Below are 27,963 nucleotides of genomic sequence, written 5' to 3'. Positions count from 1 at the left end.
ATAAATACCTGCAGGTGGAATTGATGATTAACTGTATGATAAAATGCCAAACTGTGTTCCAAAGCGGTTGTGCCATTTTATGTCACATTACATTTACAATGTATGAGAATTCCAACTACCCTGTATAGTAATGTATCTTTTAAGTGTATACTGCTATATTATTGTGGTTTTAATTTGCATTTGCCCGATAACTAGTGATATTAACCATCTTTCATGCTCTTAATGGTCATTCACACATCCCAAGGTCATCAGGTAGTCAGGTTTTTGTGTGTTTTGTCCACAGTCTGTAATTTCCATCTGCAGAAGGATGGTTCCAAAGAGCTTACTTAGCAATCACAGAAGCAGAAATACTCCAAAAAAACTTTAAAATTGGCTTGTCAATTTCTGCAAAAAAAAAAAAAGGGGGGGTGTGCTTCTCCTGAATTCTGATTGCTATTGGATTTAATTTATAGCTCAGTTTTGGAAGAACTTTGTCAATCCAACAATATTAAGCCTTCTAATCCATGAACATGGTGAGTCTGTCCATTTATTTAGATCTTCTTCAACTTCTCCCAGAAATATGTCATTTTTAGTGTATAGGTCTTACACTTCAGTTAAATTTATCACTAAACATTTGATGTTTTATGCTATTGTAAGTGGTTTTAAAATTACTTTCCCAATTATTCATTGCTAGTATATATAAACACAACTGACTTTATAAATATTGACCTTAGATTCTCAGACCTTGCTTTTAGAGTTTCCTAAGTATAGAATTGTGTTGTCTATGCGTAGTGATAATTTTACATATTTCTTTCCAATCTGCATACCTTTTGAATCTTCTTCATATCTTATTGCACTAGCTGGGATTTCTAGTTCAATGAAAAACAGAAGTTCCATTTTCCTGACCTTAGGGGAAAAAACTGTTTCATCAATACTGATTTTAACTTTGAATTTTTCATAAATACTCTTTATCAGGATGACATTCCCTTCTATTCCTGGTTTACTAAGTCTTTATAATGAAAGGGTATTGAATTTTTTTCTAATGCTGAAATAAATATAATGTGATAATCATTCAGCTTTTCTCCTTTACTATATTAATAAGATGAATAACACTGATTGTTTAATGTTAAACCAATTTTGTATTCCTGAGATAAACACTATTTGATTGTGACTTATTATCCTTTTACTACACTTCTATTTCCTGTATTTTGTCCAGTTTTGTAGTTGTTTACAATGAGAGTTCAAATACAGAACCAGTTACTCCAATATGGCTGGAAATATACCCACAAGTAAGCATTAACTTTAAGCCATGGTAAACTAAGAGGAAAGTCTAGCAGTTACCAAAGTAGGTGGTGGTAAGAAAAAAGCCGTGTAAGATCCCACAAATCCTATTTCTCATTTTTTTCTCTGTCTATTCTTGAAATAAGATATATACACGTGACCTAGTCCAACTCCAGTCAGAAAATATTTATTAAGCCTCTACTTAATAACAATTAACCCACAAACTGAAATAAAACATACTCAACTCCTGCTTCTTTAAAAGTTTCCAAGTTATTACCAAAGAGATAGCTACAAGGTTCATTACCAATGAATGCCTGTTAAATTAAAATGCATGAGTAACATTTGGGGAGACACGTATTCAAACCAAAAAGAAAATCAAAATCCTGCATTATACTGCTTAATATAGACATGTCATCATGCAATGCTAAGACAAATATCAGAAGTATCATTGCTTTCTCGCAAAGTTACATTGCCTATGTTAAGAAAATCAAAACTAGTAAGTCAGGGGAGGGTATAGCTCAGTGGTAGAGTCCGTGCTTAGCATGCACAAGGGTCCTGGGTTCAATCCCCAGTACCTCCATATAAATAAATAAATAAATAAACAAACAAACAAATTACCTCCTCCCCCACCCCCCCAAAAAAGAAATAATTATGCCTTAGAAGAAAAAAAATAGTATTATCTTAATCTGTAAAAATGGTTAGCAAACTATTTCAAGTGCACAGATAAGTATGCATTAAATAGCTTTAAAATTAATAGCAGAAAGAGAAAATACATATAATATAATGAATAACTTCCAAAGGTCTTTTTCCTTTTTTCATTTACAGAGACCTTGGGGCTTCAGGCAGACAGAAGGCAGGCTGCCAGTATCAATTCACACTTAAGCAGAACTTTTGCCAATGAAAACTGAAACACCTGTATGAATTAACTAAATTGTTCCCATTTTCAACAATGAAAGGAAATTAAAAGCATTACTGAATGTCACTGACTTGGCTCATCTGAAAGGAAATAAAGTAGATAACACAGCTAATTTTAAATTATCAAGCCGATACAACATAAATGGCTCTCTAAAACAATATTAGTCATTTTTACTATGACTCATTCAGGTTTCCTGAAATGTGAGGATAGACTATCGCAGGAATAGCATGACATAATGACAATGTTAAAAAAAAAAAAAAAAGTATTCCTTTTAGGACAATCTTCTGACATTGCTGAATCAAAACATTTTCCCAACATACCTCACGTATATTTCAACAAGCTACACCAACCTGAAAACACTGGCGAAAATCCTTCCGAAAAAGAGAGTTCACCATTGTTTTAGTAAACTTTAGGACAGCTGAACAAACGCGAAGGAAATTCAGGACCGATAGGCCATTCATTTGTTAATTCAGTAAGTATTTATCAAATGTCCAATAACTGTGGTTCCTATCCCTCCAAGTGCTCACAATACTCTGGTAGGAGTAGTAAGATTTCTACTGTACTTGCTCTTCTATTAACAGAGGAAGAACCTCATAGCTTCAACAGTACAGAAATCAAGACCCTGGCCACCACGCTGCAGCCAGAGCAGGGAAATGGATGCCCAGCAAGGAAGAAGATGCTGCTTCTTTCCTGGCTACTCCCTTCTCTCCCACATTAACAGCCAAAAACAGGTCTTATCCAATTAGGAATTCCTATTCCTTGTAAATAGTAATGCTCTCCTACACCCTAGTAACCAGATAACCTGACTCACCACTGAATGCCACGGGTGCACCAGTCTCTACCTACTCCGAAATATTTTCATCTACATTCTGTAATTTGATCCTGAAAACAAATCTTCAGTGCCAAGGGAGGGATACACCATTCTTTCCCTCATTTTACAGAAGATGTATTTTAAACAGGAGGTTATCCTTTCCACCAGGTAAGATACACCGGTAGTACCCCGGGGAGTAGTACTCCCCAAATTTCAGAACTAAGTGGAGCAATGCAGCACCAAGCCTGGGGCAGACACAAGTCCTACTCCGGGTTCTAGTGTACTTCAGTCATTCCCATATTCTGCACAGGTTTCTTGAGCAACAACTGTGAGCACAGTACTGGTGCACTGTAGTAGGCCTTAGAGAAAACCCAGAGAAGAACAGAGACCAGACTTTAAAACTGGGAGTTTATAGTCTTATAGGAAAGATAAGACATATACATAAATAATCACAATAAGCCCAAATTTGATCCTTGTTAAAAGAAAGTTCAGAAGCAGGTAGTACCTAAAAGTGGTCCCCCTTGCCTCAACTGCTCCTTTGGAGTCAGACACGTTATAAATAAAACATATTTATGTACAAGATATATCATTATATAGGATATAAACTTCAGTGAAATTCTTCATTGAAACCAGGGGCCACTTCTAATGCACCTTATTACCCGTTTCAGAATCATGCACAAAGAAGGGTTAAGAGGAAGGACTGATAAGGGCTGATTTGGGTTTTTCTGCTGTATTCTGTATGCTTCCTTTAGGATTAAAAAAAGGAATGGATGGTGCACATCCCAAAGGATGCACGCGGCTCCGAAAAGCCCTCCTCACATGTAAGTTCCTTGCCTTACTTCTTACCGATTAAAGATTTACTTGGGATTAGAAGTAGAAGAGTGAGGCCTAGCACTAGGAAGCACTGTCACCGAACAGCTTTCCTGCAAAAAGAGATCAGTCCGCAGGCCAGTTCTGCTTTGGAAGAGCTGGAGGAGGAGAGCAGGAGAATTATGTATGAGAAAGGCCCAGGGCGGTGGGGGCGGGGGGTACAAAACCCGAGTTCACGAGCTTCACTGCAGCTAGGCGGGATGAGTGACCTACCAGCAGAGGTTACCTGAGTTAATTACTTCACAAGTACCTCACTGTACAGAGGAATAAGAACAGGAAAAGAAATTTTTTAAAAAATCAGAAAAGAAGTAAGGTTAAGGAAAGGAATAAACATATCCCACCCAGAAGAAACAATTTTTTAAAAAATAACTGCTTAAAGAGTATTTTAATGTGTTTTCAGGATGACTGCAGAGAACGCAAACACAATAAACTCCTCACGAGGTCCATCCCAAGAAGATGTAACAGCTGACCATCCTCCCCATGAGAGGCCAGCAGGAACACCTCCTGTCATACACTGCATCCTGTTGCCGCAGTCATCAGAAGAAACCCAAGCACCCTGGTCATCATTTATCATACAGACTCTAGGTGACTGTCCCCAACCAGCTCTGCACTTCCCCGCACTGACTCCAGCTCCCCACCGTTCCAGACCCTCTGTGCCCTTTCCTGTGTCTCATGTCGGGAAGACCCATGTTCAACACCACCTCCACTGAGATCTTCCCCCTACCATCTTGCCAAAAACAGCCATGCCCAACCCATTCTCACCCCCTTACACTATTCTCCTGAGCACGTCTATTAAATATCCATTTCTTTGTCTACTGTGAATTTCCCCCACAAGAATGCAAATTGATGTAAACTCCAAGAGGGAAAAGATTGTTTACTGCTGTATCTCCAACAACCAGTACAGTGCCTGGTGTATGCTAAGCACTCAACCAACATCAGCTGAATGAATAAGTGGGATGTACATAATAATTTTTTAAGTATATCTTTTAAAAAATGCTTAACACTTTACTTGTCAAATTCCTTATAGCACAGGTAACGAATAATTAGGGACATTCCACACAGTTATCGAAACACACGTATGCTATAAAGCAAAACAGCAGATTTCTAAGGGTACTGAAGTGGGAAAATGAAACAGGCAACCAAGGACTTAAGAGATTGGCATCCAACCAGTTCCAAAACTGTATGTAGAAAACAGTAATTTGCAAAGTTGATTATTACACTACAAAGTAAGCAAGCTTTTCTTTCTACCAGATAAGAGTACTTTGTTCTTGCCTCATCTGAAAAATACCAAAAGAAGAAAACACCAGAATTCTAACTTGATTCCTAACTACGATAATAAAAATGCCTTTGAGAAGATGATATATCTTAAGCAACTTGTGTTCATTAAAGACATGTCTTATCTTCTTGTTATCCCTTAAGCTAAAAAGATACTGACTGACCCCTTGCTCTGTGAGTTTTCTCTTCTCCAAAAGCCTTCTTTGATTGGGAATCCTCAAACATCTGTTACTCTGTCTTTCCTTTACACTCCAACTGTGGTCTTCATCTATCAACTTTATTTTCCTTTATTTTCCCATTCCTTCCGTATTTCTCTGTAGTGAGGTGACTACCCAGCTATTCCACTGGAACCATCCTAGAGATCAGCAGAGCATTCCCTGAACCATCACCACTGCCCTCCTCCTGACCGCTCACCATTGTGGAAATCTGACAAGCAGCCCACGCTCTCAACACTGCCTCTGATTCTATCACCCATGCTCTCCCAGGTCTGCTCCTCCCTCTCTGACGTCCTCTTCCTTATTTCATCAGTGTAGCATTATCCTCAATTTCAGAAGAAAGAGGTACACACTCTACTGGGTTTGGAGTGAAGATTCAAACTCTTGATCTGTCACTTCATTTATTCTTTCAACAAGTATTTATTTAGTGCCTGTTATGTGCAACACATTGGACCAGTACCTGGGATCAATGAACAAGAAATATTTGCTCATTGCCCTCAAATTCAAGCAAGTACAAAGCAAAATGCTTGTATCTAAATAAGCAGCAAGATATATGCAGCCTGGAAACTAAAATGATGAGTTTTATTTTTTTTTTCTCTTTAATTTCCTTAGGTGGCAGTGTTTCAACATGAGCAATCTGAGGCAAGAACATAGCAGAGGCAAAATAACTTACAAGGAAAAAAAAGAAATGAAACGGAAAGGAAAAAGACATTACTCACTGATGTAAATGCCAGCAGCTCCTCTTCAGTTAACTTATGCACTGGGTTATTCTTTTGGAAATTTGTGCTTTAAATTAAAAGAAAAAAAAGCAAATTAATCCCAGAATGCATGTTGTAATGAATGAAGTATAATTTTTAAAAAGGCATGTTGTAATGAATGAAGTATAATTTTTAAAAAGTATAATTTTTAAAATTTAAAAAGTTTTATATATTTGAAAGCACATATTTCAATATTAATGTACCATATACAAATGTAGAGATGAGTGTGCCAAAGATAAACACAAAAAGTAATAAAATGCTAACAAATAAGCTGTGGCTGGTGCACTAATGTTAATGTAACTTCTTTTATAAGAAAAAATGAAATCCAATCTGTGCTACTCCACAAAGAAAGTAAAAAGAATTACTATGGCACTGACTCCTATTTATTAAATTCAAACAAAGAAAATTTACTATAACCATGAAACAGGCAAAGATTAAGAGTTTGTCACAGAGGCAGAACAATGGGAATTCGTAGATCCTGCTGATTCAAGTATGACTTGGCCAAATCATTTTGTATAAGAACCACACGCTAACCGATTGCACAACTGGAGCTTCTTGGTCGAATCATTTTGGAAAACAACTGAGCACTGTTTTGTAAAGTGAGCATGCACATATCCTAACTTCAGTAATTCCAGCCTAGCACGGAGGCCAGAGAAATTCTTAAACAGGTGTACCAGAAGTATACACAAATACCCATAGTAATATGGTGTATAATAGGAAAAGCCTGTTAATAATTCAAATGTCCAAAAAAGAAAGTAATAAATTGTAAAGTATTCACCCAATGAAAAGCTATACTGCAAAGTAAACTGCTCCTATGTATAACAACGTGGAGGAAACACAACAGTGAAAGAAGAAAGCAAATCACAGAAGACTACATATTGTAAGACAGCATTTTTTATAAAGCTCAAAAAGAAACAAGATGAAGCTACTGACTTAAAGGCATAAAAGACATGTGAGTAAACATATTTTCTCAAAAGGCAAGAAAATGGCAAAACGCAAAATTCGGGACAGTGATTACCTTTTAAAGAGAGGCAAGAGGACAGATGGGAAAGAAGCACAGACTGAGCTCGTGGTATCTGCAATCTTCTAGGTCGTAAGTCGGGTGGGGGGTTCATTTTATTATTACGCTATGTAACTTACATTTATATGTTACATTAATTTTTTGTATGTAAATATTCCTCGTATTAAGAATGAAAAGAAAGTACCACCTCACAAAATAGTACCATGTCCTTGAAATTTTCAGTGTTGTTGGAGGATTTTATAATAAGCATAAAATGTTCACATAATAATGGTTAAATGAACATATTTTTACTGTTGGTAAAAAAAAAGAGTGGAAGGAAAGAATTATGAAATCATTTAATGTTGTACACCTGAAATTAATACAATGCTATATCTCAATTTTACCTCAATTAAAAACACATACACACACACAATGCATGCACATACATACTTAGACATTACTGGTTTGACTACACAAAGGAATTATGTTATCAATTGGCAAGATGAGCCAATTAACCCCTAAGGTCCTTTCAGTTCTAAGACATGATTCCGATAAGTGAACGAAGTAGATAGATAAGTAGAATAAAAGTCACTCTACAATAAGAACCTCATCCAAAATGGATCAACATTCATCTCTCTCACATACAAAATTCCAATCCTAACTTCAGTGCATAAAGTATATAAAGTGAAATGCTACAGGCTCATTACAAATAATTATGATACAGTAAGTCTAACAGGCCACCACAATTCACCATGATTTACTGACTTAGGCTTAGCAGGTATTCCTCTGCAATCTGAAAGTCAGACTGTTCATTCAAAAGGAATTACCATCCCCACTCTGGTTGTCTGAATTACTGAAGGATCACTGTACTTTAAGAAATTCCTCCCCACAATTACTTTACATAAAAGCAATCAGGTATACTGATATATGAGACATGGGACAAGTTCTAGCATGGGGTCTTCAGGTAAAATCAAACTCAAGCAGGAGGCCAGTGAAGAGCAAGAATGAAAGAAAAGGGGCATGAAGCTAGCCCCATGGTCTGGCCAATCCATGATCTGTAAGAATTCACCCTATGTCTCCTTTCCAAACAACCCAGCCTCCCACAATGTCCAAGTCTCCTCTTCATAGGGGCTAATAACCACGGAGATCAGACAGAGATCAGGCAGTATCACAAAACCACTGTTTACAACCCATGTAGTAACTCAGTGAACGCAGATCATCAATTCATTGATGTTTTAATCCAGAGGTTTACAAATTGCAGCAGATGCTCCAAGATTCAGAATATAATCAAGTGGTTTCTACCAAACAATGAAGATTTAAATTGCCCATGAAATACATTCAGCACTTTTTAACTGTTCTATGTATTGAGATACTACCAAGATCATATTTGGGGACAAAAATAGTATTTGAAGACAAGCATTTTCTAGGTTTTTAGTCCTGTCTCAACTGTGAAGTCTAACTCAATATAGCTAAACTTCAACTGAGAGAATGACTAGGAAAACATATATTTGGTTTGATTTAGTTTTCTGATGAGTTGACAATTATGAATTTGCCAAATTATTTTAAGAAATAGCATAAAGGAAAACAGAATTTGAGTCAGTAAAACCTGGATTCAAGCCCTAATTGCCACACTATAATTCTGAGTGAGTCATTTAGTCATTTGAACCCTGATTTCCCACCTGAAAAGTGAGAAAAACATGAACTTCTAAGATTGTTAGAACATTAATGAGGGCTAATGTGAAAGCACGTGGTATAATTCTGAGCACATAATATTGCTTGCAATTGGTTGCTGTTTATATCATTTACATACTAAGTATCATGAACGAAACAAGTAATTTTTCAGAAGTAAGCATAAATTCTGTCACTGGAATCAAATAATGTGATAGGACAAATGAGTTGGATTTAGAAACAGAATTCTATATGTGTGATCCTTTTTAATCTAACAAAAGAGGACTGTAGAAGTGAATTTAACTTTTGTATAAATAAAAGCCTACTGTTAGTGTAAGGAAGATAAAAGCCTATGAGGTGAACACAAAAAGATAAATTCTACTGAGTTAGAAGACAATTTTTTAATAAATGCTCCCTTTCTTAAATTGCTTATTCCTAATTTAACCAGTCTCAATATTGTAACTTTGTGAAACATCCTATTTTGAAAATTGCTAAATCTCCAGATGGGAAATGGGATTTTACATATTCTAAAATACCACGTTAATTAATTACAAAGGTAAAAAGAATAACTTTACATTGGAGAAGCCTGTGTAATAATGTGATCAAAGTTAACATCAACAGTAGTGGAACAAATCTTAATTGCGTTCTACCTGCTGGGAGGCAATAAGAACCACAAAACCTTACTTGTCTGATACTCCTGCTAATGATGTCGAGTGTGAATCTAATTATATATATATATATTTACATATTCTTTTTATCAGACAAACTCAAACTGAGGGAAACTATACCGAATAACCGGCTTATAAATTTCAAAAGTGTCAAGATCATGAAAGTCAAGCAAAAATGAAGAACTATTCTAGATTGACAGAAACTGAAGAGATATGACAACTAAATGTGACACATATGTTCTAGACTGGATCCTGTGCTATAAAGGAAATTATTGGGACAACTGGCAAAACTTGAAGGAGGTCTGAATATTAAATGATCGTAAAGTGTGGAAGTTAATTTTCTAATTTTGATAGCTGTATTATGGCTATGTACAAAACTTTCTTGTTTGTTGAAAACACACACTATTCAGGGGTGACAGAGTATCATATTGGAAGATTACTCTTGAAAGTTCTTCGCAACGCCTTGCTCTTGCAACTGTTTTCCAAATTTGAAACTATTTCAAAATTGAAAAATAAAACAAAATAAAATGAAAAACTATTTCTACCACACACAAGGTCCTACTGTATTAAAAAATAATTCTATCGTTTGAATGTAAATATCCTTAGAGGCCAAAACAGTCACCAATCCTAAATATTTCATTGAGTCTATTCCTAGCTAAGGCTAACCAAAAAAATTTTGCTTATGAGGGAAAAGAGAAGAATAATATACCAACTTACAAGAGATTTCTGAGATTCTTAATTTCGAATCCTTTAATTGGTTGCACAACTATTCTTGATCTTCATAAGCCATTATGAGATTCCCTATTCATCCAGAACTCTCAGGACCTGCTTGAGCAAGGATTTTCACAACACAAGACAACCAGTATGCAAGGAGTTCAAAGTAGCCAAGTAAGTCATTACTTACCAGACTCCAAGGATAACAGCAAGCTCTTCAGCACACAGGTCGGGCATCTGAAACTGTTCGTTATCTGCTAACTTTATCTCATTTAGAACAGTATCATCATTGAGCTCAAGATTCTGGTGGAATATCAAAGAAAATATTCAAAACAAAAATTAAATTTGATTCATTTAACAGACTATATGCAACAGATTGCTAGGAAGGATAACTTATCTTTCTGTTTAACATTTTACAATGTCTATATATGGTTCATAGGCTGCTTCTTATGAAACACATATCTGTGGACAATTTGCTGTGCAGAAATGGAGAACATGCCATCTATACCTCAGGAATGCACTGACAACATCAATATCAGGGAATATCAGCTATCACTGGGGAGGGTATAGCTCAGTGGTAGAGTGCATGCCTATCATGCACGAGATCTTGGGTTCAATCACCAGTACTTCCATCAAAAAAATAAATAAGTAAACCTAATTACCTCCCCCCGCAATAAATTAAAATAAATAAATAAATAATAAATAAATAAATAAAATAATAGGGAATATCAGCTATCATTGATTGAGCCTAGTATGCAAAAGTCCCTTTTACTGATGCATCAGGATTCAAAACAGATCGTTCTACTCTGCTTCTAAATCTTAATCCAAAACCTCAATTCCCAACTCCATTTCTCATCAAGATCTAAAATAGGCAAAACAATGAAAAAAGAATAAAACCTGGACTTAGAGAACTTGATAAAGTACTTAATTTCAAGAATTACTACAAAGCCAAGACAGTGTGCTACTGGCAACAAAGACAGACATCTAGATGAAAGAAATAGAAAGGAGTCCAAATTTTAAACCCATATTATATGGTCAGTTGATTTCAACAAGGTGCCTAGCTGCTTCAACAGAGGAAAGTCTTTTCAATAAATGGTGTTAGAACAACTGGATATCCATTTGGGCGGAAAGTGGCCCTCCACCCTTATGTCATACTGTACACAAAAATTAAGTCAAAATTGATCACAGACCTTAATGTGGAAGCGAATACTAAAAAACTTCCAGGAAAAAAATCATAGGAGAAAAGCTTTGCAACTTTGGGATAGGCAGACTGTCCTTAATCAGGACACCAAAAATCTGAACCATCAAAGAAAAACTTAATACAGTGGACTTCATCAAATTAAAAACTTCTGCTCTTTGAAGACATCATTAAGGAAATGAAAAGCCAACCTCTAGACTCAGAGAACATGTTCACAAAACAAAGATCTGAAAAAAGGTTTGTATTCAGAATATGGAATTACAACTTAATAATGAGAAGATAAACAACACAATATAAAAATGGACAAAAGATGTGTACAGACACTTCATAAAAGAATGGCCAATAAGCACAGAAAAAGATTCTCAAAACAGTAGTTAACAGGGAAATACCAATTAAAATTAGAATTAACTAGTACACGCACTTGAGATAAAATTTAAAAGACTGATAATAGTAAATATTGACAACGATCTGGAACAATTAGAACTTTAATATATTTCTGGGTAAAATGTAAAATGGTACAACCACAGAAAACAGATTGCTAGTTTCTTACAATAGCTATCAGTTCCACTCCTAAATAGCTACCCGTGAGAAACAAAGACACGTATGTAAGTGTTCACAGCAGTTTTATCTGTAACAGCCCCAAACTGGAAACAATCTAAATGTCTATCAACAGGTAAACAGATTAAAAAGAAAAATTATGCTATCTCCATTTAATGGAATTCTAATCAGCAAGAAAAAGGAAGGACTGACACATGCAACCACATAGATATATCTCAAAAACAACATGCTGAGCAAAAGAGGCCAGATACAGTAGAGTACATACTGTATGGTTCCATTCACATGAAATTCTAGAAAAGGCAAACTATCTATAGTCACAGAAAGCAGATCACTGACTGTTTAGGACCAGAAGGGGTGGGGGATTAATTGCAAAGGGTAGAATGGAACTTTCTAGGGTAAGGAAATGTATCCTGATTGTAATGGTTGGGTGTATGTATTTGCCAAACTCATCAAATTGTATAATTAAAATGGGTCAATTTTTCTGTGTATAAGTTACATCTCAATAAAATAGACTTAAAAAAATGACTCATCAAAAATAGTAAAATCACAATGAGATACACGACACATACACTCACAAGAATAGCGAAAAATTTTTAAACTGACCATACCAAGCACTGGCAATGATGTAGAGCAATTGTGCTCTCATATATTGAGGGTGGAAATGTAAAATGGTACAACCACTTTGGGAAACAGTTGGCAGTTTCTCAACAAGCTAAAATCACACTTACCACACAGCCTAACCATTCCATTCCTTGGCATTTACCCATGATAATTAAAAACATAAGCCGTGTGAAGACCTACACATAAGTGTTCCAAGCAACTTTATTTATAATAGCCGAAAACTCTAAATGGCTCAATGGTCTACCAACAGAAAAACTGTGTCTACCAAACAACACATTGTGGCTTATCCATACAACGAAATAATACTCAGCAATAAACAGGAGCTAACTGTTAGAATCAAAATATAGATGAATCTCAAAACACTATGCTAAGTGAAAGAACACAGACACAGAGGAGTGATACTATATGATTCCATTTACTTAAAATTCTAGGAAAAACAGCTGTAATCTGTGACAGAAAGCAGACCAGTGGGAGGGAAAGTGACCGACTGCAAAGGAGTATGAGTGGACTTTTTGACATAATGGAAATGCTTTTATATTTTTATAACAGTGGTGGTTACATGAACCTATTTGTCAAAACACTTAAAATAGGTATATTTTATTTTGTGTAAATTACTCCTCAATAAACTTGATCTAAGTTTTTTTTCTCTTATTCAATAAAAGTAGCTAAAACTAGGAAGACTTTGGATGGAGGTGGGCAGAGCCTCCCAGCCTTCCCCTTCAGAAGGCTAGAAACCGTCTATGGCTAAGAAGACAACCTCTTAACTGATAATCTCTTAACTGCTAAGCAGTTAACCTGCCCAAATCATAGTCTAAAGGAACAACTCCCCTTGTCCATCCTCAAATTCATCCTAACTGGAGACCTAGCTCTATCTATAAGGTTTTGAGAAGAGTACAGCAACCTCCAACAACTGCGGACGGCAGGAACACAGAACTTTAGGCTCAGCATCCACTCAAAAAGTGCCTCTTCCTCCCTGACCAGCACAACTTCAAACAGCAGGGCTGGCAGGTACACAGCGCACCCTGGTGGCCAACCTTTTTCTGAACAGGCCTTTCATAATTTTAAATTAGAGCTACATGGTATATAATTTTAAATCATCTAATAGCCACACTTTAAAAAGCAAAATAATAATAATAATAATAATAATAATAATAACAACAACAACAACAACAACAATAATAATTTAACCTAATACATCAAGAATATTATCGTTGTAACACGTATCAATATAAAATTATTAATTAAGATACTATACATTCGTTTTTTCGTACACAGTTCATGAAATCCTGTCCATACTGGACAGTGCAGATGTAAAGGATCCAAAACTCTCACCTTTTCACATCCTGATGGGGGAGTGTATTGACCTGCCTACTAATACCCAATGTTTAATAACACATTTGCAAAGCACTTTTACAGATCTAATCTGATCCTCTAAGAATGTGTGATGTGGGAAAAGCAAATAAGGAAACAGAATATAGTAACTTTCCCAGGTTGTCACCCAGGCTAGACAATAAAGATGTGACAGGGACCCAAGTGTCACAGCCTGGGAATCCTTCCTCTCCCCCACAGAAGACCTGAGACAGGTCAACATTATCAACAAGGTACTATTTACTTGTCAGATACAAACTGGTGATCAAAACAGGTTTGATCTCCATTCAAGAGTCTCTACATTCCATAAGTTTAAAAAGGGAATAATCACCAGTGGTATTAAATGTTTACTAAACACTAACGCTGAAATATTTATGAAATTTTCTCTGAGTTTCAGATTTTTCTTAATTTGGAATGTTCTAATAAGTTACTTAGCATTTTTATCAACACATAGGAAAAACTGTACCAATTTTTCCCTCTTGACTTTTATTAAAATAAAACTATTGTGATAAAAAAAAAGGTGCTCTATGTTCCTATTCAGCTCTTTTTGAAATTAAAATGTCTGCTGCAGTATCTACTTACCTATCTGTTCTACAAGCCCCAAACTGCTGTTCTACTTTCGTTCCACTCCAACCTCCTAACATTCTACTGAATCAAGAAATTAGCTACAGTCCTTCTCACCTCGTCTAGCAATGCCTGTGATATTGTTATCATGTATCCATCATAGATCTGTTTCTCCTTTTAGTGTTGCCCTTGCTGTGTAATAAATACTGTACCTAGAGCATCAAATGAAAGCCTGAAACTACACAAGCGTGGACTTTTGGACAGACTTAGTTTTTGCACTTAACTTTTTCAATCTTACAGTAGAGACCAGTCACATAAGACACACATCTGGATTGTCTTATGTTACTGAATTTTTCTTGTCTAAATATCCTTGACATTACAGTTGTCAAAAATGAAAACTGGTATTTCAGATCTGTTTTCTGAAATTTTTTACGCTAAAATCACATGCAAGAATTGACTTTGCAGCTACTTATTTTGACACTCTTTAGGTCTTAGGTCTATATAAAAGCAGCAAACCAATGAGCACTGCATTTGGGATATTTAGTTTTATCTTTAGTTAAACACCATCCAGTTGTATTCTTTACACCATCTAATGTATGATACACTAAGGTAGAATGTATAATTTTGCAATCTTTATTTCCCTTTGCATTCACTTTAAGCATCTTAATAAATTGCTGTATTGTACTTAAGGTAGAAAGAAGAAAAAGAAAAAAGAAAATGAGCACATAATTTAGTTCCAATTTGTGGGAGACACCACATTCAGCTTTTAATGTATGTTTCTTATCAGTGATGCTGATCAGGTGTTTGTGTTTTCTGTGACTATACAATTTTAATTTACTCTCCCTCCTCACACCGTGTCCCCACGATTGAACAATAAAGAACAGAGACTGTGCCTTTGGCACATTGGGGTTGCTCATAATTGCTGGCTTATTAAATCCTGAAATCTAATAGCCTTAGGCTGTGTAATTCCTCATTAATAACAGATTAAAAATCTAGGAAGGCCCAAAGGGAACATGTTCCTCACTGGCAATAAAATTACTGTATTTCCTCAACTCTAAGATACACATTTCCACATTGTATCACTTCTAATCAGGATATATTTCACAATCACTGTAATTGGTATAATAGTGTTCCTTTTCTCCTAAAGAGTAGTTATTAAACAGATGGTGTGTTTTATAATCTAATAGAATCTTTGACATAAGGAAATATGGTATGTAACTAAACAAGCAAATCAATCTTCCATCCCTGAGTACCTACCCATACTTACATCACATAATTTGTACTTTCCACCTTGAATTAATGAAGATCATAAGATTATTCGAATGTATTTTAGTTCAAATATGAGAGAAGACATAATTTCTGTATTAAACTGTGCATCATTTTTATACAGTCCCTGTAATATCATCGTATCCTGTTTATGAGCACAGGAGACAGTTTTCAGTAGGAGAAAAAAAAAACAATTAACAACAATGAATTACTGAATTAAATGCTTAGACTGCAGGAATAAATCTCTTTTCATTGATGCTGTGCTATGGCCTAAAAACCAGGCTTCTGACAGTTAATCTTAGACGTAGGGAGGGACTTGGATTACATCAAAAAGCTGAAGGAGGAGGTCTGGTGCCTACAAGGAAGAAATGGAGGAAGGAAGCAGGTATCAACAGTTCCCTGACCCGCATCAACACAGCAGCACGAATGCTCAGCTATGGCTCTCCAACTTCAGGAGGGACAGGCTGAGCCTTAAGCAGTCTTATCCCTGAGTTTCTCCACCTTTCCTTCCATCCTTCCTTCCTTCTCCTCCTAGAATCAATAGCTGCCCCCTTCCCCTGTCCCCCTGAAGTGATCACAAAAGCAAACAACAGAGAACCTAGAAAGAGCCCAGGAAGTACATAATACCTCATCACAGGCCTTCTCCGGACTCCCTACTGCTGCTGCTCTTTTTCCCCGTCTCCCCAGCCCCAGCCCTCAGCGCTATGCTCAGTACAGAACAGAATGCTGCTGTTCTATGCACCACATAAATTTGTTTGCAGGCTTTGGAATGAAGAGCAGCAAAACATGGGCTTTAAGGGGAGTAACCTCAACCAAAGAACCAGCAAAAATGCTGGTCTGGGGTCTCTGGGATAAGAAACTATAAATGCTAATTGCTTCCATGAAAGTGGATGGAAAGGCCTATGGGTAGGTAAATTGACCAAGAGCCATAAATTTAAGCTACAAGAAAATGTATTAGTCAAGCCAAGAAAACATACTAAGGCAGCAACTAGCCTAGTAATGACAGTAACTAAAGGCAGACCAGAAAACTGGTTAAAAAAAAAAAAAGGAATTCTGATCATCTGTTTACATATTTTGAAGAAGCCCAAGAAATTTCAAGTCTCTTAATGTTCGAAAATATCAACAGAAGGCAAAAAAAATGGTAGCTGCTAGAAAAATTAATCTCTACTCAGTCTGCCTTTTGGATTTTTTTCAAGGCCATAATACGTAACATTATTAATTCATACTTACTGAAGTCTAGAAAAACAACATTTTATTTCTATTTAAGGGTAAAAACAGTTTAAACATGGGTTCTGTTTGGGGGTTTTTCTTTTGCCCCCAGCCACCTTGTAAAAGCTCAGGAAGGGTCCAAAGAAGCCTCTTCCCACCCCATCCAATTTTTCTATGAAACTCACCCATGGAAACTTAGATTTGCATACTAATTTAAATAACCTATGATCCTACTCACCTTGGTTAAATGTTCCTGAGGAGTGGGTGCTGGACTGAATTCACAATTTGAAAAGACATCTCCTTTCCTTCTTACATCTAGAATAAGTTGTGCCACATAATTTTCCTGGAAACGTGTCCTTTTTCCCAAAGCACCTGAAAACATATATATTAAATTATATCTATTAACTTGTCAATCAGATCTACTGTACAATCATAAAGAGTAGTATTTTCAGAGTGCTTTAGAATTTATAAGGTGTTTTTCCCATTTCAAGTAAAAGAATGAAGCCCAGTGATGACTTTAAAGTGCCTTTTTATAAAATTACAGAGCCAGTAAACTATAGGGCCAGCACTCAAACCCGGGACTTCTGCCACTAGATTCCACTAGAAATATTATCATCTCCATGTAACAGATGAACAAATGTAAGTTCTGAAGGGTAGTCACTTGCTCAAGATCACAAGTTTTCAGTGTCAGAGCCAGAGCTTACAGTCAGGGGCTTTAGGTTCTAAATCCCACAGTCTTTCTATTACACTATCTGGCTCCACATAAGACCAACATTTTTTTTCATTTTGTATCTGAAAGAACTTGCAGAACAGCATTAAGGGAAGCAAGAGCTCTGACATCTATTCTCTGGCGAGAGTCAGATTACAAAGACCCTTGATTACAAAGACCAGTCTAAGAAGTCTGGATTTTATCCTGCAATGAGTCTGGCTCTACATAATACAACACCCTTTTAAACATGCTGTACCAAAAATAGCTATTGAGATGGTCTAACACAGCTTACTTTTTTCTAGTAAGGCTACAGCTGAATGGAAAAAAATACTAATCTGATTTTCATTTTATATTCGTGAGCACACCTATATTTTTAACTTGGACAAAAAACAGGAAGAACTAGCTAGTAGATACACCAACAGCTAAAGCTGACTATACAGGGTACTATGCTATTAGTTTTTTAACTTATCAAAAAAAAAAAAAAAAAAAAAAGGTCTATTAGGACCAAAACATTTAAAAACATCATCTCTGAAACTAACCTCACAATTTATACTACATATCACTATATGCTCAAATACAAGACTCCAATTCACACATGGCCATTGTTCCAAAAGTTGTACGTTGGATATTTAATAATTTTCCCCACACAAATAATGTAATAAAAGGTGGCCAAGATCCCAGATGAGGCCACAAAGCATATTTATCTCATAATATAGCTGAAGGACTTTACTGACAGGACTAGCTCAATAAGCAGAGTTTGGGGACTAAGAATGAGCCTTAGAGATCACTGAGGCCTAGCCTCCGGAGGGTCAGTGACAAACAGCATCAATCACTTCAACAGTCACAGAGCCCAGGTTCAACAGGTACAAGTGGTGTGACCAGTTGACGATGTCTGAGTTTCATTAACGTCTTCAATATTGAAAGCCAATTATATTGTGAGACTAGGGACAGAGCAATACATTAAAAGAAAACCAATGTTTCTTATTTGATATTCAGAAGAAACACAGATTTTAGGAAAAATTCTGTAATTTATTTGTTCCTCCAAAAAATATTTATTGAGTGCCTACTGTCTGCCAGATAGTGTTCTAAGACAATGAAGAAACATCGAAACAAAATGGTTCAAAATTTCTGTTCTTAAGGAATACAAAAAAGACAGGATGGAAGCCATAGTGGGTATTTACAAGAAAGGGCAATGTAGAGAGGCCAGACTAAACTTGAGAATCAGGAGGGGCCTTGGGAGGCCCACATCCACAACCAAATAGGCAAAGTTCATTTGTGTACTGCCATATATTACTAACATGTGTCTTACGGAATTGGAAAATAAATGGGCATCTTCAGGAAGAAAAAAAACATATAATTTCATTTTTGTTCTAACACTATGAACTCTAAAGATAAAAATTTTAAATCCATTTTTGTAAAGCAGAGAACATAGAAAATCAAATACAGCCAAACTGCCAATATATATATTAGTTTTACCATAAAAATAAGTCAATTATTTACAAAAGGTAAAAAAAACTTACCTGCCAAATCAATTTGTAATCGGCTGATGTCTTTAGCAATATCGAACTGATCTTTAGCTTTTTTATATTCATAATAATATAAAAATACATATGCACATTCCAGATGGAACTGAATAGCCAAATATCGACCTGAATCATCTACAAACAGATTCTCTAGTTTCATCACTGCAAGACAAAAGATGAAACATTAAAATCTGATAATAATAATAAGTATATTATATATATGTTCATGTATAACTGAAAAATTGTGCTCTACACTGGAATTTGACACAACATTTTAAAATGACTATGACTCAATAAAAAATGTTAAAAAAAAAGAATAAAAATGTATTAATAAGTAAAATGTTGGGTCCATAATACGTGAAGTATATATACTACACAGTTCCTGCTCTTACAGAATTTCAAATCTGGAAGATAAGGAACACATATAACAATAGTATACAGCAAGCATTCTCTGAGCACTTATATGTTCCACGCTTGAAGCTAAGGGTATTACATACATTATCTCCTTTATTCCACACAATCCTAGGAGATATGATTCATGACCCTGCTGTTTCTTATTTTAGAGTTCTTATCTTAATCATGATATAAAAAAATATGGTAACACAAGGTGATGAGACAATGTACCAAATGAATCCGCAAAGATTTAAACAATATGAAAATCTAATGGAGAGGAGATCTATTTACAGTTTTCCATGTAAAGAATGTCGAAATTCTCCCTTAAAAGGAGAAATAGATATATATCCGTATATATCTAAGACAATATGAGTATCAAATAGAGAATGAATAAGTATTGGCTTAGCAGTCAGATTCTAATTTATTTCTCTAAATACCTGAGATGAAAAGATGGGAGGGTAACAGCCTAGTAACATGGTAACTGAAATGAGATAACTGTCAATACTAATTATATATACAAAAGGGGTTACTTGGCATTCACCAAGGAGGTATCCAGCAGGTCACTTCATCCATCCCTCCATAACATCCCTGCCAAACTATTCCTCACAAATGATGCCAGTGACAAGGTCAGTACTTCCTAAAGCAGTTCACAAGAATGAAAGCATAATGAATGAAGAGACGATGCACTTACACTGTTCAAAGATTGAGAATCAGTTTTCTATCATTTAAGCTGAAAGGGAAGTGATATTGACTGCATGCCTCCTCTGCTTAGCACTGGGGGGTTTTACATGTTGTGTTAATTCTCACAGTGATGTACTTAGGGCTGATATTAACCCCATTTAATTCACTAGAAAACTGAGCTTGGACAGCTTATTGACTAGTCACCTCAGTTTGACTAGTTAAATGGCAAAGCCAGAATTTGAATTCAAACTTGTTGGGAAAAGGGGAGGAGGGAGTTGGCAGAGGAAGGACAAAGGTGTTGAGATGATGTTACAAAACCTAATCTACTTTATCACCTCGTAATCTGAGAGAAACCTATAGCTATGAAACAGACATTCTTTGTCTCACTGTGAACTGAAATTAAAATGAAAGAAAGAGAAAGTTTTTCTATATACTACCAGGCTTTAATGAAGAGACTAAATCAATATGTACATATCTTACTTCAAAAGGCAGATGGGCATCCAAATGTGAACTTCTCACTGTGAAAATCCTTCCACAGATTTCCTCCATGCAAACCAAACTCAAGAAAAGCTCGATCTGATGATACTCAATACTATCAGTGAGCGCTTCTTCTTTTTAAACTTTCTTTTCTTCTGTCTGCCCATTTTTCCTGAGTGTCTAGCCATCACTTGCAGAAATATAACCTCCAATGATCTCAGCACAATTCGCAAGTGACAGTGACAGTAATCTTCTCTAAAGGTTCTGGATGCAAACATATATTAAGGGATGTGATGCTGGGCCAAGGTTTTTTAACATCCTCTCTCAAATATCACAAAATGGTCATTTCTGTATTTAAGGAGATTTGCTATGTTGTGATTGCTCATAAAGGTCTAAAGAAGACTGTCAAATTTAAACTGTTCTGATAGCATGTAAGTCACATAAATGCCCAAGGCCAGATGTCTGCATCTCTCTTCCCTTCTACCTACCACTTACCTACCTACCGCACATATATGTAAGTATACGTGTGTGTGTGTGAATCTGTGTGTGAATATATACTTACATACACACACACATATTAGTACAATTAGTTTTGATCTTGTACTTCTGTGCTTTTTCTGCATTTCTTATGTGTTCAAGGTCAAAGATTGTCAGAAAAGTAGGGAGATAGATACTAATTTTTTTTTTAAGAATTAGTTTAATCTTTAGATTCTAACAGCATGACTGATTACTCTCTCAATAACACTTTTAAGAAGTTGGATTTAAAATTTTTAATACATTTTTGGGTTAATGATTGTGCTGGAAACAAAATAAGGAATACTCAAAGAGCAAAAACTAAAGGAAAACTACAACCTTAGGAATTAAGCACATATTCTGCCGTATTCTGCCCTGAAGCTACCTACCAAACGCTTGGGGACCTTAAAATCCTATTCTGATGGCTGCAAGGAGCACTGAAGACAAAAGATGAGGCCTGGACCCTAAAATCTGAAGTACAGGATTGCTCAATTTCTTAAATATCTAGGATATTCATCAACAAAACTGATCAAATATGCCCTAGCTAAAGCCATTTAGCTGATTTCCATGGCTATTCAGATAACAACAAAATTCCTAAGCACGCCCTCTCATGTCCTACCCAGTCCTGGACCTCCATCTCCCACACTGTCTTCTCTGCTCCAATCGCAATGACCTTACTTCAGATTCTCAGACATTCTCGCTCATGCCACACAGCCTTTAATGGTTCACATAGGCACTTTCTTCTGGCATCAAAGTCTCCAAAGTCAGCTGTGTATCAAGACTAACTTGTTGGTCACTTACAAGATACTGCTTATCTTCGCTTATTATAGGCCCCAAATCCCTTATCTGCAACACTGAGATCAAATAAATCCCTGCAAACCTAAAGTGTATTTGCAGTTTTTTTTAGGGGTAAAAGATCTGAACTGACCTCATTTGGCAGCAAAATTTGACATGAATGGTTGGGTAGAACTAGCCCTCCAGAAGATAACAAAGGATAGAGGAAATAAGAGTGCAAGTAAGATGAGGAATATAAGCTTTTGCTGCTTAGGGGAACCTGGGGCTCCTGTTCGCTTCAGCTAATTTTTAAAGCCTACCTTCTAGGATTAAAAAATGGCAGAAGATTGAAAATAGTCCAAAGGTCTCACATCTATCAACAGAAGACCAGGTGAATAAACTATAAAACACTCATATACTGGAATACTAGACAGTTGTAAAAGCAAAATGATCTTCAGGATATATTAAGTAAAGCAAAGTGTCAATGTGTGTATATATCTCTGTGTGTATTATATTTTGTAAATGTTAAAAAAAAAAAAGGAAAGGAGAAAACCAAAAGGCAAAAACACTAGAAAAATAAACCAACAATTAATAAAACCATTAGCTAATAAAGGGAAAGAGAGAGAAGAGAGTAAAAGGGAAACAGAGATGGATGGAAAACTTCTTGAACAGCCCTTGTTACAGAGTTTTGACTCTGGAATCATGTAATTGCTTTATATATTCCAAAAATAAATCAAGAAGAAAAAAGCAATCCCTAAAAATTGAAAACAAATGGAAAAATAAAATTCTAACTATATAACAAGTTACTGACAAGGGAAAGAATTATTTCAAGTGTCTTTAAAACATTTTGACTTAGAGCACAGTACACATCTTTAATGTAATATATTCTAAGGGTAAATAGAGCAGCAAAGAAAGAACAGAGCTTTATTCAATGGTCTTATTATAAGTAGGAATGCTGGCATTGTTTTGAAACTTTTATATACACAGTAAAGCAAGTAAGTAATTATGTTTATACTGTTAGGAATAAGATTTTCAGTTTAAGAAAATAAGGAGATATATATATGAAATTAAAGATACTGACACACTGAAAGGTTAAATTTTAATTGGAGCTCCTTGATCAAGGTCAGGGACTTGGCAAGCATGTTTGCTGGATCCTGGTCTAAATGGGGATTCAACCAGCATGTTTGCCAGGAGCAAAGCCTCCAAAAGGGCCTCAGTGGAGTGCACGCCTAAGTTGGAGACATGAGTTATGCTTTCCCCAAACCAGAACTAGTGACTTGACCAAAGACTCAGCCAGCATGTCTGCAAGATCTAGGGCTCACTCAGGGGGTTTGCTGAGGCTAGGGATCAGTCAGAGACTAGAGCATGTTTGCTGGGGCTGGGGTCTGACTCAACAGGTGTGCTCAACAGGGCCAGGGATTTAACCAACATTCAATAGATTCAGGTCAATGATGAAGTACTGTGCTCTGCCAGGTCAGGGCCAAGGGAGCAGACTGCACGGTAGAGGCTAGAGTTGAAGAGACAGTCTGCATGGCTGGGAGATTGATTACACACAGGAAGATTGTACAAGTTCTTATTAATAATGAGGTTAATGGGGAGCTTGATTATTCACTGTCAAAGAAGGGAGTTACAAATTTGGAAGAGAGAAGACTAAAATAAACCCTGTGATACTGAACTGGAATTGGAAATGATGTAAATCCATGGTTTTTAATACATACAGAAATAGACACAGACGTACACAAGTACTTATATATACACATATACATACTTTCTAGCTATGTCTGTTGAAAGACTTTAAAAGGAATCAGAGCTCCTTGGAGTAATTACTGATTCCAGGGCTGGAGCAAGTAAACACAAAATGAGGCTAAAACATCTTATGTCAGAAAATAAAGTGCTCAAAGATATGTGGAAAGGGCACAGAAGCCAAATTGAACAAACTCCCACTGGCCAAATCTGGGATAATCTGATCATCAATATAATTAGAGTAACAAATAATAATCTACTGAATGAATTAGGAATCTGTGAGCTCATACTAATATCAATTTATAAATGCATAATTTCAAAGTTTAGTGAGGAATAGGAGACTTACACAGTCTCTATGTACATCACCATAAAACACTAATTAATTATAAAAAATAAAAATCAAAAACTGGAAGCAACCCAAATTTCCATCAACAGATGAATGGACAAACTGTGGTATTTCCATATAATGGAACACTACTCAGCAATTAAAAGGAATGAACTATTGTTATATGTCACAATATGGATGAATCAAAATAATTATGCTGAGTGAAAGAAGCCAGGTCCCCCACCAAAAAAAAAAAAAAACCAAAAAAGACAGAGAGAGAGAGCAGACTGTATGAATCCATTTTTATAAAATTCTAGGAAATGGAAACTTATATATAGTGACAGAAGGCAGACCAGTCCTGGCCTGAAGAGGCCACAAGGAAGCTTTTGAGGGCAAAGTATATGTTCATTATTTCAACTGTGGTGATGCTTTCATCGGTGTAAACATACACCCAAGATTTACAAATGGACTTTATAAGTATGGTTAGTTTACTGTATGTTAATTATATCTCAATAAAAAAAGTTGTTTTTGAAATAAAAATACAAATAAAGAGAAAATGGATAACTCTGTAGTAAAGAAGACTCACAAAAACCACCTTAATCAAGTGACCAAAGTATCACCAGTAATGGGACAAACTGAAATTGTATGCCATCTGCTAGGATGCAATGAGAAAGATACAGCATGACTTCTGTGACAGTCCTGGATTGAAAGAGACTAAACCTAACACTTGATTCTGGACTGGATCATTTTGCTATAAAGGACGTTTTGGGGATGACTGGCAAATCTTGAATGGCAGTAATTAAATGTGAGTACTGTACCAATGTTAATTTCCTAACATTGATGGTTATATAGGAAAATGTCTTCGTAGGAAAAACACCCTAAAATATGCAAGAGTGATGGGGCATCAAGTCAGCAACTTATTCTTAAATGATTTCAGAAAGAGAGAAAGTCTTTGTACCATATTTGCAACTTTTCTAAAGGTTTATGTTTTTAAAAAAACAGTCCAAAATATTAGCAATTAAAGAAAAACAACTAAAAACACACCATGCCTTTCCTATGAAATTAAAATTTAATGCTATCACATAGCCCTGGTTGATGAGGATGAGTTCTTATTTACAAAAGAATTCTCAGGGAAAAAACAAAAAGAAGAAATGACTGAATTATAAAATCACTAGGTAAGTACTTAAGGTTAATAGACAGATTGCACTCTCAGAGCCAAATGCAGCCCAGTCGCCTAAGTAAAATGCCAACCAAATGGCAACGTCATAAGACCCTGAACCGTTGGATGGAGGGTGTCCATCATAAGCCATGAAGACCAGGGAGACACACACACAGACAGGAAAGGGCCAGCCAACTCTAACTCACTTCCTCTAAAAAAAATCCTCTTATCCCTGACCTCCATCTTCCCAAGCTCGTTTCCTAAGGTTGCCCCCTCTGATTTTTCCATCCTTTTCCTGCCTCTTACCCCATTTCAACTATTTCTTCCATCTTATAATTTTAATCAGTATCTACTGAGTTATTATATATCTCTGGAATTGTGCTAGGTCCTACAGAAAAGTTTAAGCCCTACTCTTCCCTAAAAAGGAGATGGGGGGAGAAGCAGCAGGGAGAGAAGACACATGTGGCCAGGGGCTGCTACACCGGACAGCACAACTCTAGCTAGCAGTTGCAAGTGACAGAATAGAAGGTTTTTTTAATTACCAAAAGGAAGCAATTTGTAACAGTTACCGACCTAAACAATGGAATGGGCTCCCTCTCAAAGTAATCTCAAGAAAGCCCAATGAAAGAGGAGATAACTTTTCTGGACACAATTTTCCAACAGACTCCAGCATTAGGATGAGTGGGAAGCTGGCCTACAAAGAATCACATTATTTTACACCTGGAAAGGATTCAAAGATCATCTTTACACAGAAGGAAACCTTGATTGGAAGTCAGACAAGTTGCCTAAAGTCATGTAGGGTGTCAGAGGCAGAAAAGAGACTGAAAGTCAGATCTTAAAACACTATGTTCTGTTACCTATCTTGATTGGGACAATTTCACAAGTGTATACATATGTAAAATGTCATCAATTGTACACTTTAAATATGAGTCTTACTGTAGGTTAATTACACTTCAAAAAAGCACACAGACCCACTACTATACTTCCCTATGCCAAGTCTTCAGTTCTGTCTCATAGAGTTGTTGTAAGGAATAAACTAGTTAACATATTTAAAGACTTAGAACAGTGCTTGGTATAGAGTAAGCACGTCTGAAATGTAAACCGCATTATCACTATTAAGATGTTAGCATTCTGCCCTAATGATCAGTTTGGAGAAATGTAATGAAAAGAAGACTGAGCAGGATTTGGGGTCAGAAACTCCAGATCATAGTTCTTGTTCTTGGACAATCTCTTTGAGTCTCAATTCTCTGTAAAATAAGTGAGTTAGCTGCACAAGATAATCTCTAAAGGGGCTTTCCAAACTAAAGATTTCAGACATGGACTAGGATCAGAGTTGTAGGAATGGAAAAGAAGGATGCATATGGAACCCTTAGGGAAGAATTGATAAGATTTAAGAACTGGCTAGATATGCAGAATGATGGAAAACTATGAACACAAAGGTTTGAGCTTTGGATAACTCAAGTTTAAATAAAAAATGGAGCATGTTGACCCAACAGACATTTACTTATTATTTTAATAAATTAGTAGGTTCTACATGGAAATGAATATTCATGACCTTCTGGACCAAAATGTCAAAGAGTACATTTAAAATGTATGATAAAACCAAAATCTCTTCTCATGAGATTTTTTTAATGCTATATTAAAGTGAAATCCCTACAGATTCATATGGATAACTATAATAAGTATATTTAGTATATTTAATGACATTGATTCCAAAGTATTGAATTGATTTAAAAAAATCAATGCATACATCAGTCACCAAGAAACTATCTCTTGAAGAACTATTTCGATGTGGAAACCATCTAAGCCTAGAGTCACAGAGCTGCCTGTAGATGTTACAGTGGAATCTCAGACAAAGCATTTTAACCTATTTTCTCTTAAACAGTGACTTCTTCATAAGCCCATCTTCAAATATCAAAACCTCAGTATTACATCTCATGCACTAAATGGAACATGTTTTCAGTACCAGATGCCACAATAAATGACTGTATGTCCTTAACCAGTCTTCAGAGAATCGTGGTTTCGTTAGTATGATATTCAAAAGAGTGCCTTAAAGTGCACTGAGGAGCAGACTTTTCAAGATTCTAACTCACTCTTTTCATAGATGTGATCAGTCCACCAAAGTTATGCTGACATTCTGATGGGCTTTATTCCACTACACTGCACTGATGTAACATTCCTGGACAAAAACATAAAGATCACAGTTGCTTATGTTTCGTAGACTGAAAAAAAAATCTTGCCAACTTTTTGATGATCCTTCAAGGGCAACATTTCAAATATAATATTCTTCTCTGGATAGTGAGCAATATTTCAGTTATAACTGACTGCCTGGTCAACATTTGGGTCAAATCCCAGAACATTTTTAAAAATAAAATTGTTTATGAAATGTTGCAGTTTAAGGCTATCTGCAGACTTATTTAGACATAACCAAAATGGACCAATTTATGACTAGATAAAATGAAAAATGTCGTTAATTAGCCTAGAACAGCAACATAAAAAATTCTTAGTTGCAAGGCATAGCAAATGATATGCTGAAATATACTGCAGAAAAGAACTGAGCCACTTGGGGAATGAGTCACTTAGAGTCATATTTTCCAGATATCCTAGTTAACCATTTCTGTTTAGGAACTAAATTTTACCTCTTGGAATAGAATTCTCTCTAAAACACATCATATGGTTCCTATCTCTTAAAATTGTACATAAAGAAGGGTTTTTTTCTTTTCTTAA

General features: G+C 35.9%; 1 protein-coding gene across 3 annotated transcripts in view; it reads right to left on the bottom strand.

The window, feature by feature from the left end:
* TTC27 (tetratricopeptide repeat domain 27) overlaps window positions 1-27,963 on the bottom strand; it is a 144,014-nt gene that overhangs the window by 101,952 nt on the left and 14,099 nt on the right. For all 3 annotated transcript variants that reach the window (XM_010967622.3, XM_010967623.3, XM_045504787.2), the window contains exons 6-9: window positions 19,169-19,333; window positions 17,178-17,311; window positions 10,346-10,458; window positions 6,067-6,133 (exon numbers count right to left, since the gene is read on the bottom strand). In XM_010967622.3, the coding sequence (XP_010965924.2) occupies window positions 6,067-6,133; window positions 10,346-10,458; window positions 17,178-17,311; window positions 19,169-19,333 (479 nt within the window). The remainder of the gene's footprint in view (window positions 1-6,066; window positions 6,134-10,345; window positions 10,459-17,177; window positions 17,312-19,168; window positions 19,334-27,963) is intronic.

The sequence above is a fragment of the Camelus bactrianus genome, chromosome 15, assembly GCF_048773025.1.
Source record: "Camelus bactrianus isolate YW-2024 breed Bactrian camel chromosome 15, ASM4877302v1, whole genome shotgun sequence".
Classification (NCBI taxonomy): Eukaryota; Metazoa; Chordata; class Mammalia; order Artiodactyla; family Camelidae; genus Camelus; species Camelus bactrianus.
This window is presented reverse-complemented; position numbering and strand designations above follow the sequence as displayed.